The sequence below is a fragment of the Globicephala melas genome, chromosome 10 (assembly GCF_963455315.2).
Source record: "Globicephala melas chromosome 10, mGloMel1.2, whole genome shotgun sequence".
Lineage (NCBI taxonomy): Eukaryota > Metazoa > Chordata > Mammalia > Artiodactyla > Delphinidae > Globicephala > Globicephala melas.
The window spans coordinates 99,757,036-99,774,521 of NC_083323.1; the positions used below are offsets into that span (position 1 = coordinate 99,757,036).

Here is a 17,486-nt window from a genome sequence, read left to right on the forward strand (position 1 = left end):
TGTCTTCTGCCGCTAGAATGAAAGCCACAAGGGTAGGAGCTCTGTTTCTGCACCTTGCATGTCCCCGGTACTTGGAACAGAGCCTGGGGTAGAGCCAGGGCTCCACACACATCTGCCGAACCACGGGATATTAGCGGAGCCCCCTCTCCTCCAAACCGAGTCACTTTCCTTGAAGCCTCAGCACAGCCAAAAGGGCTGTTCCTCTGGACAGGATGGGATGTCCTGTGCTACTCAAGACGCTAGGCTCCGAGGACTCCAGACTCACCAGGAGAAATGCCCCAAATGTCACGGAGCCAAAGCCCTGGGTATTGAGTTTGCCTCAGAGATGCTCCCCCTGCCAAGTCAGCCGGAAGCACACAGGCCTGATGATGGCCTGAGGCCAAGCCCCCGGGCACCAGAAAGGCAGAAACTTTCTACAAGAGGAACTGCACTGAGACCTGGATAAAATCCCCATCTGAGAAGCTGGCAGGGCGGATTTTAGTGCAGAGAGAGAGAGAGAGAGAGAGAGAGAGACGAGGGAGGGAGGGAAGAAGGAAGGAAGGGAGGAAGGAAAGAAGGCGGAAGGAAGAAAAAACACATAATAAAGAAAATATTAGAATAAAACAGATTTTAAAAACTTGATTCATTCCATGAATATTTTTTGAGAGCTCATGATGCTAAGTGCAAAAGGTGTGTAGAGATGAAGACACCATTTTTGCCCTCAAGATCTTGCAACAAACAGAGGAAAAGCGGGGTGAGTGCCACAGTCAAGGGCCGGGGCCAGTGTAGGCACTAGCAGACACACTTGAGAAGAACCTAGCAGATCTTGGGGTGTCAGGGGCGGTACCTCCAAGATTTGACTTTTCACTTGACAAGTAGTGGGCCAAAGTGGTGACAAGGGAATGAAAGCCTGGAGAGACAGCATCAAATATGAGGGCGAGGGGGCCTTGAACACCAGGATAAACGTGCAAAACCACTTCCCTGGCAAGCAAATAAAAGATTCACACTCTAGCTCAGAACTGAGTAACTTATCTGAACAAGAAAAAGTTCATCATGGCACAGGTAGGGCCTCACTGACAGGCACGAGAGGTGTCTGGACATTGGGAGCAGGACAGTGTCCACCTGCGCGGTCCAGTAGGGCAGTGACCAGCCCCGTGTGGCTATTTACATTAAATTAATTTAAATTAAATAGAAACTTTAAAATTCAGGTCCTCACGCGCACTAGCCATGTTTCAAGTACTCGATAGCACATGTAGCCAGTGGCTACCGTGTCAGAGTACAAAGCACGTTTCATCACCACAGATAGTTCTTTTGGAAAGCACTACCCTAGAAATTTTTAATTTGTATTTTTAATTGAACATTTTCTTTCAATTCATTAGACTTAGTAGTTCTATCGCCATCGAGGCTCTTGTCTTAAAAGAAAATCACGGGAGAAAATTAATTGCTATGGTAAATTATATTGATGCCATACAAAACAGCTTATCCCTGGTTAAATCCCCATGACTTGGGAGTTGGAAAGGCCTAAAATAGTATCAGAAAGAAGACATGAAGAATAAATAAATGAGAAAATAATATATCCATATATCAAACTAACCACGTTTCAAATCAAATCCATAAAGGGCTAAACTGCACAAAAAGAAGTCAGTTCTATCTTCATAATAACATTGATTCAACACATGAATTTTTTGAAAAAGTCTGTGATATTTTTCCTGTGATGCTGGTGGACTCTCGCTCTTATCTTTGACATAAGACCTCTGTCACCTCCTTGGCAGATTTCTAGCATGTCCCAGGTGAAGGATGGGGCCTGGGGACCAGGATATGGGGACAATCCCTCTCCTGGTCACCGCAGCAGAGCAGGTGGAGGTGACCTCACCTGTGTTCCAGTCGTGGCGGCAGCTCCCCCAGGGCAGGTCGATGGTGAAGCTGCTGAAGAGGTAGAAGAGGGCCCAGGCCAGGACGATGATGTAGTAGATGTTGAGGAGGATGACAATGGTCTGGGAGGCGTAGCCGATACCTGGGCGGAGACACACGGGGCTGGGGACACGGGGCAGGTTTCTGGCTCCGCCCACCCCTGCTCAGGAGAGGGTCTGTGCTCCCCTGTGAGTGTCCTGAGACACGGGGTATGGGGTCTGGGCTCCTGGCTCGCTGCCCCCTCCCGTCGTGCAGCAACCCCAGGCCAAGCCGGGCTTCCTCCCGTCTCCTGCTGCCCTGCCCCGCTGCCTGTACACTCTCACCTGTATGCTGCAAGTTCACTGATTCTAAGCTATCTTACAAATGTGCAAGGCTAACTCCGAGATTCCAACAGCTAATGTTCCCTGGAATTCTATGTTTCTGAAATGTAAAAACACGCGTTAAGGGACTTCCCTGGTGGCGCAGTGGTTAAGAATCCGCCTGCCAACGCAGGGGACACGGGTGTGAGCCCTGGTCCGGGAAGATCCCACATGCTGTGGAGCAACTAAGCCCATGCGCCACAACTACTGAGCCTACGCTCTAGAGCCCGCAAACTACAACTGAGCCCGCGAACCACAACTACTGAAGCCCACGCGCCTAGAGCCCGTGCTCCACAACAAGAGAAGCCACTGCAATGAGAAGCCCGTGCACCGCAACGAGGAGTAGTCCCCACTCGCTGCAACTAGAGAAAGCCTGCACACAGCAACGGAGACCCAATGCAACCAAAAAATAAAACTAAAAAAAAAACACGCGTTAAAAGCAGGAAGAGACAGTTCACAGAGGAGCACACACACACAGGCAATGAACATCCTCACAACACACTCATCCTCCCTAATAATCGTAGGTGTGCAAAATGAAAAATGATGAGCTACCATTCTGCACCTGCAACACTAGTGAACATGTTTACAAACGATATAACTCAGTGATTTCCAAACTTGTCCACATAGTAGTAGAATTAATTACCTGGGAATATTTTAAAAATTCCAAAGCCCAGACCAGACCCCAGACCAATTTAATAACAATCTCTGGGGGTGGGGTACAGGCCTCAGGATGTTTGGAAGGTCCTGGGGTGATTCCAGTGTGCAGACAAGTTTGGGAACCAGGGATATAACTCAGAGCTGTTAAAGATACGGAGGAAAGACGCTTACTCAAGTCTGGTGATGTGTACGTCAGCATAACACTTCCATAGAACAACTTAATAAGCATGGTCAAGGGACATCAACTTGGTTGTCCATTTGATCCAGTGATCCTAATCCTGAGAATTTATCCCAAGGAAATAACTCCAAAAACGGGGGGGTAAAGGCTACCTCTACGAAGATACATGATAGCAGAATATCCATTTATCAGTGATTGAAAATAAGCAAAAAGCCCAGAACAGAGAATTGTTAAGCAAATTATGATATATCCCCTTGACGGAAGTTTATGCAATCACATGATTGTTGTGTAAAAAATGGAAAATAACACTAACTAAAAAACAGAGGGACTTCCCTGGCTGTCCAGTGATTAAGACTCCGAGCTCCCAGTGCTGGGGAGGGTTCAATCCCTGGTCGGGGAACTAAGATCCCACTTGCCACACAGCGTGGCCCAAAAAAACACAAAAATGACAGAAACTGTGTATATTTCATATTAATAGATATGTAAACTTTATATAGAGAGAAAGAAATAATGAAGTAAATCTCTCCAAACTGGAAACAACCCAAATGTTCTTCAGTGGGTGAATGGTTAAATAAACCATAGGACAACCATTGACACCATGGAATACTGCTCAGTAATGAAAAGGAATGAACTACTGATACAAGAGCAAGCTGGGTGGATCTGAAGGGCATCATGCCGAGTGAAAAAGCCAGTCTCAAAAGGTCACACACTGTATGATTCCATTTATGTAACATTCCCCAAATGACAAAATTATAGAGATAGAGAGCAAGTTAGTGGCTGTCAGAGGTTATAGGGGTGGGGAGGGGAAGGGTTAGTGTGACTATGAAGGGGCAGCAGGATGGAGATCTCCGTGGTCATGGAACAGCGGTGGTGTTTGCACGAATCAATACAAGTGATAGAATTACACAGAATTATACACACACACATACACACACACACACACACACACACACACACACACACAGCAAGTGCATGGAAATGGGTGGGATCTGAGTAAGGTCTGCGGATTGTACCAATGTCCATTCCCAGGTTTTGATATTGTTCTATATAAGATTTTTACCATTGAGGAAAATGAAAATGTCACTGGGTGAAATGTACACGTGACCTCTCTGGGCTACTTTTGCAACTTTCTGTGAACATATAATTGTTTCAAAATGGAATCTTAAAGAAAATCCTATATAGAGAGAAATGTTGAAATAAAACATCCTAAGTTTTAAATAGCTATTGGGTCAAGATGGTAGAATTAAAAAAATTTTTTTAACATCTTTATTGGAGTATAATTGCTTGACAATGGTATGTTAGTTTCTGCTTTATAACAAGTTAAATCAGCTATACGTATACATATATCCCCATATCTCCACTCTCTTGTGTCTCCTTCCCACCCTCCCTATCCCACCCCTCTAGGTGGTCACAAAGCACCGAGCTAATCTCCCTGTGCTATGCAAACATTTTATCTATTAATTTATTTATTTATTTGGCCACGCCACGCAGCTTGTGGGATCTTAGTTCCTCCACCAGGGATTGAACCTGGGCCCCTGACAGCGAAAGCACAGAGTCCTAACCAGTGGACCGCCAGAGAATTCCAAAGATGGTAGAATTATTATTTTTTTCTCATTAAAATTCTCTTTTTAGGGAATTCCCTGGCAGTAATTCAGTCTTGGGCCCACGGTGGAAGGTTTAACATAAAGACACAGAGTCTTATCTGTATCAGCACTGCTGATACACCACCCAGTTATTCCAAACAAGGTTTATAACCACTAGTGCAGAGACTGTGGAGTCGGGCGCAGAGCTACTCACCCTCAAAGATGGGGCAGATCTTCCTCCAGGCTGTGATGCCCCCCTGGCTGGTGTACTGGCCTAGTGCTGTCTCCAGGAGAAAGACAGGAATGCCACAGGTAAAGAGGAAGATGAGGTAGGGGATGAAAAAGGCACCTGCGGGTGGGAAACAGGCTGTCCATTACGTGGCACTAGCCTCCTTGTGGTCCACGGTCATCTCCCCCCGTTACCACCCCATGCTTCCAGTCAGAATCCCGGGGATGGGGACTGTGCAAAATGGCGGGGACATCTGTCTAGACGTCTGGAACCACGGCAGAGATCAGGTGTCACCAAGTTACTTAGGACCTAGCCAGTCACTTCCTTCACTCTGAAGTTTCCATCTATACCTTCCAAGGTTTGCTCCCCATCAACTTCAGTTGCTGCCCAAATAACACATAGCTTGTGGTCATAGAAGAAGCTCACCGAGTCACAGATATCCAGGAGCATTCCCACAGCCCACAGTCTATAATTTTTGTCAAGGAAATGATTGCTCTCAATGTTAGAGAGGGGCTTTTAGCGGACTGAAATCAGATTTCCCTTAGTAATCCTCTCTGCTTCTGTTTTCACAGTCACTGCCTGAGACAAGTCTACTGATGCCGGAAATGCTGGCATTTGCTCCACCATAGACCTCTATCGGCTGGCAACTGGGCAGGGGAGTTCACAGGAGAGAGTCCCAGGGGAAGAGACGTGCACAGAGAGACCCAAGTGCCTGCAGAGCGTCCCCTATGAGCTTGAGTGCTGGTCAGCACATGCGTGTGAGGACACTACCCAAGGAGAGGAAAGAATCCCTCAAGAAGATAGAGCCTGGTGGTACTCACGCAAGGCTGAGGACATTCCAAAGACTTAAGGAAGAAATGACACCAATTCTATACAAACCCTTGCAGAAAATTTAGAAGCAATTCTTTCCAACTCATTCTACGAAGCTAGCATTACTCTGATAACAAAAGTAGATAAAGACAAGAAAAGAAAACTATAGATCAAACTTTCATGAACATAGATGCAAAATTCTAAACAAAATTTTAGATATCCAACAATATATATAAAAAAAGTAATACATAGTGGAGTTTATCCCTGGAATACAAAGTTGTTTTAACATTCAAAAAAAAAATCAGTGGATCATATTAATAAATTTAAAAAGAAAAACCATATAATCATTTCAATAAATGCAGAAAAGTATTTGACCAAATCTAACAGCCATTTCTGATTAAAAAAAAAAAACTCTCAGCAAGTGATGAATAGAAGGGAATAAAGGGCATCTACAAAACACCTACAGATAACATCATACTTAATGGTGAAAGACTGCTTAACCCCTAAGGTCGAGAGTAAGACAAGGGTGTCCAGTCTTACTATTTACCACTTCTATTCAACATTGGTTCCATCAATATTGATTCTAGTCAAGGCAAGAAGGCAATAAAAGGAATTAAAAGTTATTCCAAATAAAAGTTATTCAGATTAGAAAAGAAGAAATAAAACTGCTTTACTTGCAAATGACATGATTGCCTATGTAGAAAATCCGTTGGAATTTAAAACAGTCAGACTCATAGAATCAGAAAGTAGAATGGTGATTACCAGGGTCTGAGGAAGGGGGAAACAGGGTGATGCTGGCCAAAGGGTATAAAGTTTCAGTTTTGCAAAATGAATGAATCCTAGATATCCACTTTAACCATAGTGCCCACAGTGAACAATATTGAATTGTTTTCTTAAAATTGTGCTAAGAAGGTAAATCTTATGTTGTGTTCTTATCACACACAAAAAATTAAAATGAAAAAAAGAGGACAGAAGGAAACTTTTGGACGTGATGGATATGTTTATGACATTGATTGTGGTGATGGTTTCACAAGTATATGTTTACCTCCAAACTCACCAAGTGGCATACATTAAGTGTGTACAGCTTTTTGCACATTAGTCATACCTCAGTGAAGTGTATTTAAAAAGAAAAGAAAGAAAATCCTTCGGAATGTACCAAAGAGCTGCTAGAACAAATAAGTTAATTTAGTGAGGTTACAAGATATAAGATCAGCATAAAAAATCAATTGCATTTCTTCTACTAGCGCAAGCAATTATAAATTACAATTTAACAAATAATACCATTATAACAGCATCAAAGAGATGAACTATTTAGGAATAAATTTGACAAAAGATGTGTACACGCATAACTGCAAAACATTGCTGAGAGGAATGAAAGAAGACCGAAATAAATGGTGAGGCATACCATGTTCATGGGTCAGAAGACTCAATATTATTAAGATGTCAGTTCTTCCCAAATTAATCAATAGATTCACTGTAATCCCAATCAAAATCCCAGCAGACTTTTTTGTAGAAACTGACAAACGGATTCTAAAGTTCATACGAAAATGCAAAGAACCTAAAATAGCCAAACGACTTTGAAAAAGAAGAACTAAGTTTTAGGCTTACCTCTACCTTATTTTCATATTATTATAAAGACACAGTAATTAAAACAGTGTGGTTTTGGTGTCAAAATAAACAAACAGATCGACAGAACAGAATAGAGTCCAGCAACAGGGCCATGCACATTTGGACAACTGATTTTTGACAAAGGTGTAAAGGCAATTCATTGGAGAAAGGATAGTCTTTTTAATAAATGATGCTAGAACAAGTAGATATACATACACACAAAAAATGAATTTCAATCCATACCTTCATTTTATACAAATATTAACCCAAAATGGATGGTAGACCTAAGTGTGAAACCTAAAACTATAAAACTTCTAGAAGAAAATATATGAGACCTTGGGTTAAGCAAAGATTTCTTTCATGTGACATCAAAAACATGAGTCATAAAAGAATAAATTCATAAACTGCACTTCATCAGAATTTGAAACTTCTGCTTTTCAAAAGACATTGTTAAGCAAAGGAAAAATATAAGACAGAATGAGAAAAAAAATTGCAAAATGCATATCTGATAAAAGACTTGTATCCAGAATATATGAAGAAGTAGCAAAATTCAATAGTAAGAAAACAAACGACCTTTTTTTTTTTTTTTTTTGCGGTACGCGGGCCTCTCACTCTTATGGCCTCTCCCGCTGCGGAGCACAGGCTCCGGACGCGCAGGCTCAGCAGCCATGGCTCACGGGCCCAGCCGCTCCACGGCATGTGGGATCTTCCCGGACCGGGGCACAAACCCGTGTCCCCTGCAACGGCAGGCAGACTCTCAACCACTGTGCCACCAGGGAAGCCCTATTTTTTTTAATGGTCAAAAGATTTGAACAGGTTTTCACCAAAAAAGATATGTGGGCTACAAATAAGCACATGAAATGATGTTCAACATCATTAGTCAATATAAATTTAAGTGACAATGAGGTAATGTTTGCACCAATTAGAAAAGTTAAAATTAAAAAGACAGACCAAGTATCGGTAAAGTTGTGGAAAAGCTGGCACTCAGATACGCTGCTGGCAGGAAGGTAAAAATGGTACAGCCATGTTGGAAAAGTGTTCCACAGTTTCTTAAAAAGTTAAAGGTGCCGCTATCATATAATCCCGCCATTCCACACTTCAGTGTTCCCTCAAAGGAGATGAAAGCACATGTTTATACAAAGGTTTGTACATAAAAGTTCTTAGCAGTTTCATCTGTAATAGCTAAAGCCTGGAAACAACCCAAATGTCCATCAACAGGCGAAGAGATAAATTGTAGTACATCCATATAATGGACTACTACCCAGTAATAACAAGAAAGGAACTACTGAGACATGAAAAAGATGGATGAATCTCAAAGTAATTATGCTGAGGGATAGAAGCCAAGTAAAGTATATACTGCATGATTCCATTTATAGAAAATTATAAGAAATGCAAACTACTATATAGTTTGGAAACAACCTGGAAAACTAGGCCTGGAAACGACCTAAGTGTCCCTCAACGGATGCATGGATAAAGAAAATGCTATATGTGTAATGGAATATTATCCGGCCATAAAAAAAGAAGAAATTCTGCGTTTTGCAGCCACGTGGATGGACCTCGAGGGTATTAGGCTAAGTGAAATAAGTCACAGAGAGAAAGTACATACTGCACGTCCTCTCCTATGTGTGGAATTCATAGAGGCAGAGAGCAGAATGGTGATTACCAGAGGCTGGGGGTGTGAGGAATGCAGACATGTTGGTCAAACTTCGTTACAAGATCAACAATTTCTGGGGATGTAACATACAGCACGGTGGTTGCAGTGAACTATACTGTCTTATATAGTTGAAAGTTCTTAAGAGAGTAGATCTTAAGTGTTATCACCACCAAAAAAAAAGGTAATTATATGAAGGAATGAAGGTGTTAACTAACCTTACTGTGGTAATCATTTTGCAATACATACATGTATTAAATCATCATGTTCTACACCTAAACTTACTATCCATAATATATCAATAAAGCTGGAAAATAGTTATATTTTTAAAAAACCAAACAGGTTTTTGGTTGCATTGGGATGGGGTAGCAGAGGTCAGGGGTGGGAGAGAGGCAAGGAGGAAATTTGGGGGAGTGATGGATACCTTCATTATCTTGATAGTGGCGATGGTTTCAAGGGCGTGTGCCTGTGTCGAAACTTATCCAACTGTGCGCTTCAAATGTATGCAAGTTGCTGTAAGCCAGTTATACCGCCACAAGATCGCTAAAACAAAAGTTAGTGGCGAATAGGCTTCTCCAGCTCTTTGCCTCTAGTCCACGCATCCGTAATTCAGGCACCGAAGGAGACGCCTGGTGACCACAAGGGCAAAGAAATATCGTAAACAATTCAGGCGCGTGAGTAGATAAATCAGCCCAAGGCTTGCTGGGCAGGAAGGGGCAATTAGGGAAGAGAGAACCCAGTAGCTGATATGAACAGTCCTGCTGGGAGCTGGAAACATCGCAGAGAGAGAGAGAGAAGACGGGGGGCAGGGGGGAGAGTTTTCAGCCTGGCTCAAGCCCCTCATCCCCATCTTTGTGCCACCTGCTCTTCCCCAGTGAACCGAGCCAATGTTTAACCGCACTGGGTCCGGTGGTCAGTCTGCGCCCCTCCCCCTCTGCCTCCTTGAGCTCCTGGGCAGCTGGCCAGAGGGGACAAGGTCCACACCCGCCAGGCCGAGTGACTGGCCCCAAACCGGGGAGGGAGTTAGGGACGAGATAGAGCCCAGGTGCCCACCAGGGAGTCCTGGGGCACTGCCTCTTTCCCCACCCAAGCCCCAGTCACCACCACTCAAAGATGGAGCCACTCCTGGAGACGGAGGATGGAGTCAGTTATCTGCATCCCAAATCCCCCGTTTAGTCTCCTTGCCCAAATTCTAAAATGTCCTGGCATTTTTCCCCATGGGATGGGAGAGACCACATGCCCATCCTGGAAAGGAATCATTCTGCTGGACACCCTTCTCGATAGGAACACATTCTGTGGCGTCACCTGTAAGGCTCCAGGTGACATTTTTTTAGGACAAACTGACGATATGCCACATGAGCAGCACAGCAGTGAACATGCATGACTATTACGAGCTGTAATCAACACTGCTGGACCAATACTTGGCATTGCTTCATTAACTAAAGGTGGTGACCCGTCGTCACGTACTCATAAAATAACTGTGACTCTTACATGAAGAAAAACGCTCCTTGTTTCTCTTCGTTCTTTAGTATATCTACGGACAACCTCAGGGCAAACGGGGGCCATCTAATGCCCTTGACATTGGTGTCCCCATGCTCCCTCTCCCTGACATCCAGAGGTGGGCTTTACTTGGCTATGGCCCTTCCCTCTAAGATCCCGGCTTTGAGAGGTCCAGCTGTAGCCTCACGTGGGTCTCCAGCCCCAGGCAGCCTGGGTGTTGGGCAACTCAGTCTGCCGGTAGCCGGGGTCCAGGGAGCTGGAGGGCTTCCGGCTGAAGGCCCAGGTTCCGAAGCAGCCAGGACTTGGGTATTTGGGCAGAGCCACCAGTTATGTGAGGAAGAAGGACATCAAGGAGACTCCAAGCTTCTTAGCCTTGTAACCAGTCTGCTTCCCCCCTTAGTCCCCTGCAATCAGTTCTCAACACAGCAGCCAGACAGTGTACAAGTGTAAGATTGGCCCCTCTGCTCAAACCCCTGGCCCGCCTCCCCATCACTGGAGGGAAAGCCAGAGTCTCACAGTGGCTGACAAGCCCTGGGTGACCTGCCCCCCCAAAATGACTCCCCTCCAGTGGCTCCCCAAACACGCCAGCCAACCTCCTGCTTTAGGGCCATTAACACCTGTTTCCTCTGCCTGGAGCACTTTCCCCCTAATATCCACGTGGCCAGCTCTCACTCACCGGCAAGACTTCACTCTAACGTTCTCGGTGTGGTGGCCCGCAGCCCCCCTCCTGTGGCACTCAGGAGCTTCTGATGTGCTATGTAATTTTCTTGTTTACTGTGTTTATTGTTTATAAACAATAGGAGTGTAAGCCCCACAAGGACAGGGAAGGGGTCTGTTCTGTTTATAGATTATCACAACAACTCGGAATAATTCCTGCCAGGTGGTGGGTCCACAGTAAGTCACTGTCGTTGGGTGACACAGTCCGGCCTTGGTTGGCCTGACTGTCGAAAGCCATGGGGAGGGGGGTGGGCAGGTGCTCGGGGTAGACTGGCCACAAGGCCTGGACGGCAGGGAGGGCGCTTATCTAGGAGGTGGCTGAGGCGGGCGCCCCCTGCACCCGTCTCCTGATGGACGCTGATTTTAGACAGGCTTCTTGGTACCATTTTCTCAGCATCTCTGGTTTTCGACTACAGTGCTTCACCGTTTCCCTGTTCTTCTATCATATGCTTGCCTCAGCCTTTTCCCTGCTCCGGGACTCACTTCTATTAGGATTTACCAAACGTTAAAGCTGGAAGGAACCGCAGAAGATATCACTTATATTTTTAGATTGGAACTGAAATTACGCTTTGGGGACGTTTTCCTCCCTGACTTCCCCACCAAACAAACATTAATGATAATAAAGTCCCGAGTTTATCCCCCCAGCCAAGCACAAAAGTGGCTACTTACAGCTATGAAGTTCAAGGATGGGCCCAGAAAAAAGCAGGCTGGTGACACCCGTGACCCCAGCACCCTCCTGCAGAAGCTGCTCAGAACGTCCCTCTCGCCCCCAGGAGTCCAAGCCCCAATCTGAGAACCACGGGTTTAAACAAAATCACTAAAGCAGGAGGATGGGGTCAAACCAACCTAGACGGTCTCCGTCCTCCCCACCCCCTTCCCCATGTCGGCAGTGAAGGGTCCTGTCATAAGGAGGCCTCTGTCCCCTCTCGACAAAGAGACGAGAAGGTGACGAGATGAAGTGTGGGACCCGTGCTCTGGGGGGAGGGGACGAGGGGTAAAGGGGACAGAAAGGTTGAGCCTCTGGGAACACCAAAACCCGGAAAAGCGGGCCTGTCTGGGCCCCTCTACAGGCCACACGGGTCCCGGGTTTGTCCCCTTCACACTGGCAGGGGCGCCTCCCGCGTGTCCACCCGGTGGCCCTGGCTGACTCATGCCCTTCAGAGCAAACCCGGGCATCGGCCTCGGGCCCGGCCCCAGAGCCCCTCCGAGCACTTCCTCCAGCTGCTGTTGTCCATCAAGGAGAGAGAAGAGGAAGCCTGAGGCCTTGTGCCCTATCGGGGAAGAGACCGGGGTGCTGGCCTAAGGATTCCGCGGACCGTTCCGTGAGCCCCGAAACGGCTCGTGGGGACCGGCGTGCTGGAGGGCAGGCTCTTCCCGGCACGAGGTGGCCACCCTCCTGCCTCTGGTCCCCCCGAAGCACCCACGTGAGGAACCAGGGGCCGTGGACACGCTTGCTCCCGGCCTGCCTTTCCCCCGAGACACGGCCACACCTCCCTGGGCCGCACAAGCCTACACAGAGCCCCGGGGCGGAGCTCAGACGTAGGCCTCCCCTCGACAGGATGACCCCGTGTGCCCTGCCCAGGCCCTCCTCAGCCCAGTGGTTGGCACCAAGCCTGGGACCCCTCTCCCACCTCTTCGTGCCACTCCTGCTAATTCCCCAGCCACCCTCACCCAATTCCTGAGAGGCTTGGGGAAAGCGGCTCACCTCCCGACCTTCCTGCCGCGTGAGGAGCTAAGCTGGTTACCGGGTTCCAGACACGGAGCCCCAAGGCCCGGCTTAGCCCCCAGACTCCTTCTCCTGCCTGAACGACAAGCCCCATCCCTCCGCCCTCGGGCCTAAATGTCTGAACAAGCCGGCGGAGGGTCCAGGGCTGGGTCGGGACCTCCCTCCTTCCCTCGCAATGTCAGCCGAGCAAAGTCCTGCGGCTTCAGGCTGCCGGCCAGGAAGTCTTGTGGAGAGGGAACACATCAGCCCATTCCCACCCCTCTGGAAAAATACAAGTTAGCCTCCAACCCCACGGCCAATCCCCGGTTGCCACAATCCTGAAAGTAAGACTATGGGCTCAGAGCACCTGTGTGTCACCCCCTTCCCATGCTCCCTCTTCCACCCCGCATCCTGGGCTTTATCTCCCCAAAACCACTGAGACTGGCTCACACACGGAGGCCCCCACACCCCACAAAGGGGTAGGTGTGGCATTAGGGTTCCCTCCAGGCCTCGTGGCCCACAGAACTCCCACCCCCTCGGCCTGTCCCCGTGACCCACCTTGGCGTTTCCCCTCCTCTAGCGCAGGCTGCAGCCTCCCATAAAACCAGCCCTGGGAGCCCAGCCCCGCTAAGCTCTACCCACCAACGAGGGGACCTTCCGAGCCCACTGCTCGGCCAGAGCACTTCAGCACCCGGCAAATCCCTCTGGGGCTCCCCAGAGGCCCAGGAGTGCCTGAAGGAGAGTCCCCGGTGGGAAAGTGACCAGCAACAGGGGCAGCGGAGTGGCTGCAGCGCCTGGAATGGCGGAGAATGAGAGGCAGGAGAGATGCAGGAAAGAGTTAGAGTTCATGCTCCCCCCACACACATTTCAGTGGGAAAATCTTAAAGGAAGAGCCACTGGTATCAAAGGTGACACATGGGGGGACACATGTCACAGAGCAGGGGGAGGACAGGAAGTCACGGCTACGGAGTCTCGAGACCTCATGGGACAGTTGGGTGCCGACATCCTCTTCAGTATAGCTACCGTTCGTTAGGCCCTTTGCACACGTGACCTCTACGCGTTACAACAGCCTTGAAGGGCAGGTAGAACTATCTCCGTTGACAGCATTTACCTGAGCTCCCAAGGTAAGGCTTGCCTGAGATTACAGGGCGTAAGTAGCAGAGGCAGAACCCAAACTCCCATCCGTCTGGTTCCCAGCCTATACCCATGTTTCTCTGAAGCCACAATAGGGACCCCCAGGAAGTCGCCCCTCTGTCTAGGTGTCTCTCCTGCAGTGCCCTGAGGGCCTTTCCAACTCCATTATCCTCTGCGTCCATGGGACTCCCCAGAGGGCAGTAAGTGCGTGAGATGGAGACAGCCTTGGGGTGGGGGGGGCGAGGGTGACGCAGTGGGTCTCACCTCCCCCGTTTTTGTAGCAGAGGTAGGGAAACCTCCAGACGTTGCCCAGCCCGATGATCTCCCCGGCCACGGACAGCACGAACTCCATCTTGTTGTTCCAGTGTCCCCGCTGCAGGCCGCCAGCCTCCTCCGCCTTTTCCATGCCTGGGCACACTGGTTTTGTCTCTCCATTACTGGTTGTGCTCGAGACCCTGCTATCCATTCCACCTGGAAAACAAGCAGGGCGCTCCGTTACTGCTGGGAAGCCTGGAAGGAAAGCTGCCCCCTTCCTTCGCCAGGAACTTCCCGAGGGAATAGAGCCCTGGAAGAGATGAATCCTACTCCTGTCCGCAGATCCACGTCCTCCTTAGCATCTCTTGCTGGTAAAGGCTGGGTAACAGCTGCTGAGAGTATATATCCCTTTCATGTGTCAGGAAGAAAGTGCTGATCCTGAGCCACAGACACTTCTCCCCTAGAAGGTTCCTTGGGTGGGGCTTGTGGACATGGGGTGTTCATGTGCCCCAGGTTGTCGGAGTTCTCCCTTCCACCCTACAGCCAGCTTCGTCTGCATTAGCATGTGCCTCAGTTTCTCCATTCCATGTATGGGGACAGTCACAAGGATAGGAGTTGAATGTATCCTCAAAGTCACCAATTTCCCTTTTGGGAATTTACCCTAAAGAAATAATTGCGATGGTTGGTAAAGATTCAGCACTGAGGAAGTTCACTGTTTATAACAGCCAAATATTGGAAAGTATATAAATGTTCAGAAATGGTAAATAGGTTAATAAATTAAGGCACGTACGATGGACTACTATAGAATCATGAAAAAATGTGTTACAGAAGAAAGTGTAGTGAAATGAAAAGTTGTTCACAATGTGTGAAGTGAAAAGTTAGGACATAGCACACATGACACGATTTTGCTGGGAAGATACCTTATAAAGCATTTGTATGCATGAAGATTAGGATATCCGCCAGTGGATGGGCTATAGGCATGTTTTCCTTATCTATATTTTCTACATTTTCATCGAAGAACATGTTTTATTTTGTAATAGGAAAATAAATGTCAGTATTTTTGGATCCCTGCAAGGGGGTGAGAGTGGTTGAGTGGGACCAAGCACTCTGCGTAAGATGAGCTAACTTTTGGCCGCACATACGGCATGGGGGATCTCAGTTCCACGACCAGGGATCGAACCCGTGCCCCCGTCCCCGACTGGGAGCACAGAGTCTTAACCACTGGACCACCAGGGAAGTCCCGAACTCTGGGCTCTTTTTCTTTTTTGGTGGTGGCCGGTGCACAACTCTATTAAGTAGAGAAGGCAACATAAAATGAATACAGAGCCGTAGTGCTGCACCCTTCCTGGCCCTTTCCTAGACTCGTACTGGGATTGAGGATGCGACTGGATGTGGCCCACGTTCAGTGAACAGCTACTGTAGACTAAGTGCTTTACATATAGTTATCTCGTTCAATCCACACAGCTCTGAGACGTGAGCAGTATTCCCTCTGCTTTGTAAGCAGGAAGCTGCGGTTCAGAGAGGCTGGGTGACACGGGTGCGGCCGTGTGGCACAGCCGGGACCTGAGCCCACGCTGCCTTGCTTGTTCACTTACCTCCCGCAGTCATACTGGCTGGTGGGTCTAGCGTAAGCATCCCCGACTGTATACGGCGGCCCCCCCTCTGGAGAAGTGGGTACACGCACTTCTTTCTACTCCCCGAGAAACGTTCGCATGAACACAATTTTCTCACAGGAGCCCCAACTGGCCACAGATTCTCCTGTGGCTCTGCCTTCCCAGCGGGGCTTCCCCGAGGGATCCAGAAAGTCAGAGGGAGGTCAGGAACATATTGCGTATTTGATAAATGAATGGGCTTCAAAGACTGTGGGTTAAGAAGGAGAAACCCAAGCAGCTGGCCCTCAGAAGCTTCCCCAGTCCTTTTGAGAAGGTCTCCTCATGTCTTGTGCAGGTTCTGGGGCTGATGGATGTCTTCCAATGATAAAGCACCATCTCCCTCACTTCTCCATTCCCCCAGACCCTAGAAGAACAGACCCCTAGGGGCCCCTGGGTCCCTTAGCCGCGCTGGGTACCAGTCCTCAGAGCAGCATCGTGCGACTGAAGGACAAGCCTGGGTTCAAATCATAGCTCTGCACCAGAGACCACACGACTTCAAGGAAGTGAATTAATTACTCTGAGCCTCAGTTTGTGCGTCTGTAAAAGCGAGGGTGACGGGATACACTTAGCCATGAAGATTAAATGAGGATATATATATATATATATATATATATATATATATATATATATACACACTTCATAGTATAACAGGCACTCAAATTTTTATTTTCTTTTAATCCTGTCAAAAGTTTTATGTTCTTTCAACTTTCAATCTTGTCTCAGAAAAGAGAGCCTTGATTTTCTTAGAAGTAAACCCAAATGTCTTTCCTCTCCGTCTGGTCTCTTTCTCCAAATCACATTGGCCCTTAAATCAGCGGCCACTGAAGTTCCAGAAAGTCAAGACAATAGCATATAGTCTTTGCACATGACACATAAATGTCATAGTTTCCAGGAGAGGATCCCAGAACCCTTTGGCTGTAGGTCCCGTGAATCCTACCCACCTACAGTCTGAGACCCAGAAGCAGGAGCAAAAGAGAAGAAAACAGCACCAACCTCAGCGCAGCTGCCACCAGAGGTCCTGTCAGAGGGGAGAAGAGCTGTCCAGGGGGAAAGGGAGGTGCTGCCTATTTAAAGTGTGGCTCCCACTCCTCGGGCACTTGTAATTCTAAACTTGACCCCGCCCACATTCCGCCCTCCGTCCCCTGCTCCCCCCCCTCCGCTCCGCTCCGCACAGACACTCAGACACACACACACACACACACACACACAGAGACACACATAGACAGACACACACACACACGCACGCACGCACGCACAGAGACACACATAGACAGACACGCACGCACGCACACGTGCACACACGTGCACAAGCGCGCTTGCACTTACCTGCATATAGAAAAGTCTGAAGAAGTGTTCGCCGAACGGTTATTAGTGGTTACGTTTGGAGAGTGGGGTTGGGGTCAGGAGAGGAAGTAAAGCTTTTTAAGCTTTAGTATTATTTGAAGTTTTAAATAATGTGCTAGAATTGATTTTTTAAATAATTGTCTCCACCAACACAGAAAAGGAAGTGTCAAGGTTCACAGCAAAGCGAAGTCCTACCCCCATCAGGGCACAAGAG

General features: G+C 47.7%; 1 protein-coding gene across 3 annotated transcripts in view; it reads right to left on the bottom strand.

Moving 5' to 3' along the window:
- Positions 1-16,987, bottom strand: part of SLC6A13 (solute carrier family 6 member 13) — a 32,507-nt gene extending 15,520 nt beyond the window's left edge. For all 3 annotated transcript variants that reach the window (XR_011377795.1, XR_011377796.1, XM_060306507.2), the window contains exons 1-4: positions 16,922-16,987; positions 14,286-14,492; positions 4,882-5,016; positions 1,853-1,993 (exon numbers count right to left, since the gene is read on the bottom strand). Coding sequence is in view for 1 of the 3 variants with exons in the window: in XM_060306507.2 (XP_060162490.1) it covers positions 1,853-1,993; positions 4,882-5,016; positions 14,286-14,487 (478 nt within the window). In the remaining 2 variants the exon portion in view is untranslated. The remainder of the gene's footprint in view (positions 1-1,852; positions 1,994-4,881; positions 5,017-14,285; positions 14,493-16,921) is intronic.
- Positions 16,988-17,486: the final 499 nt, after the last annotated feature.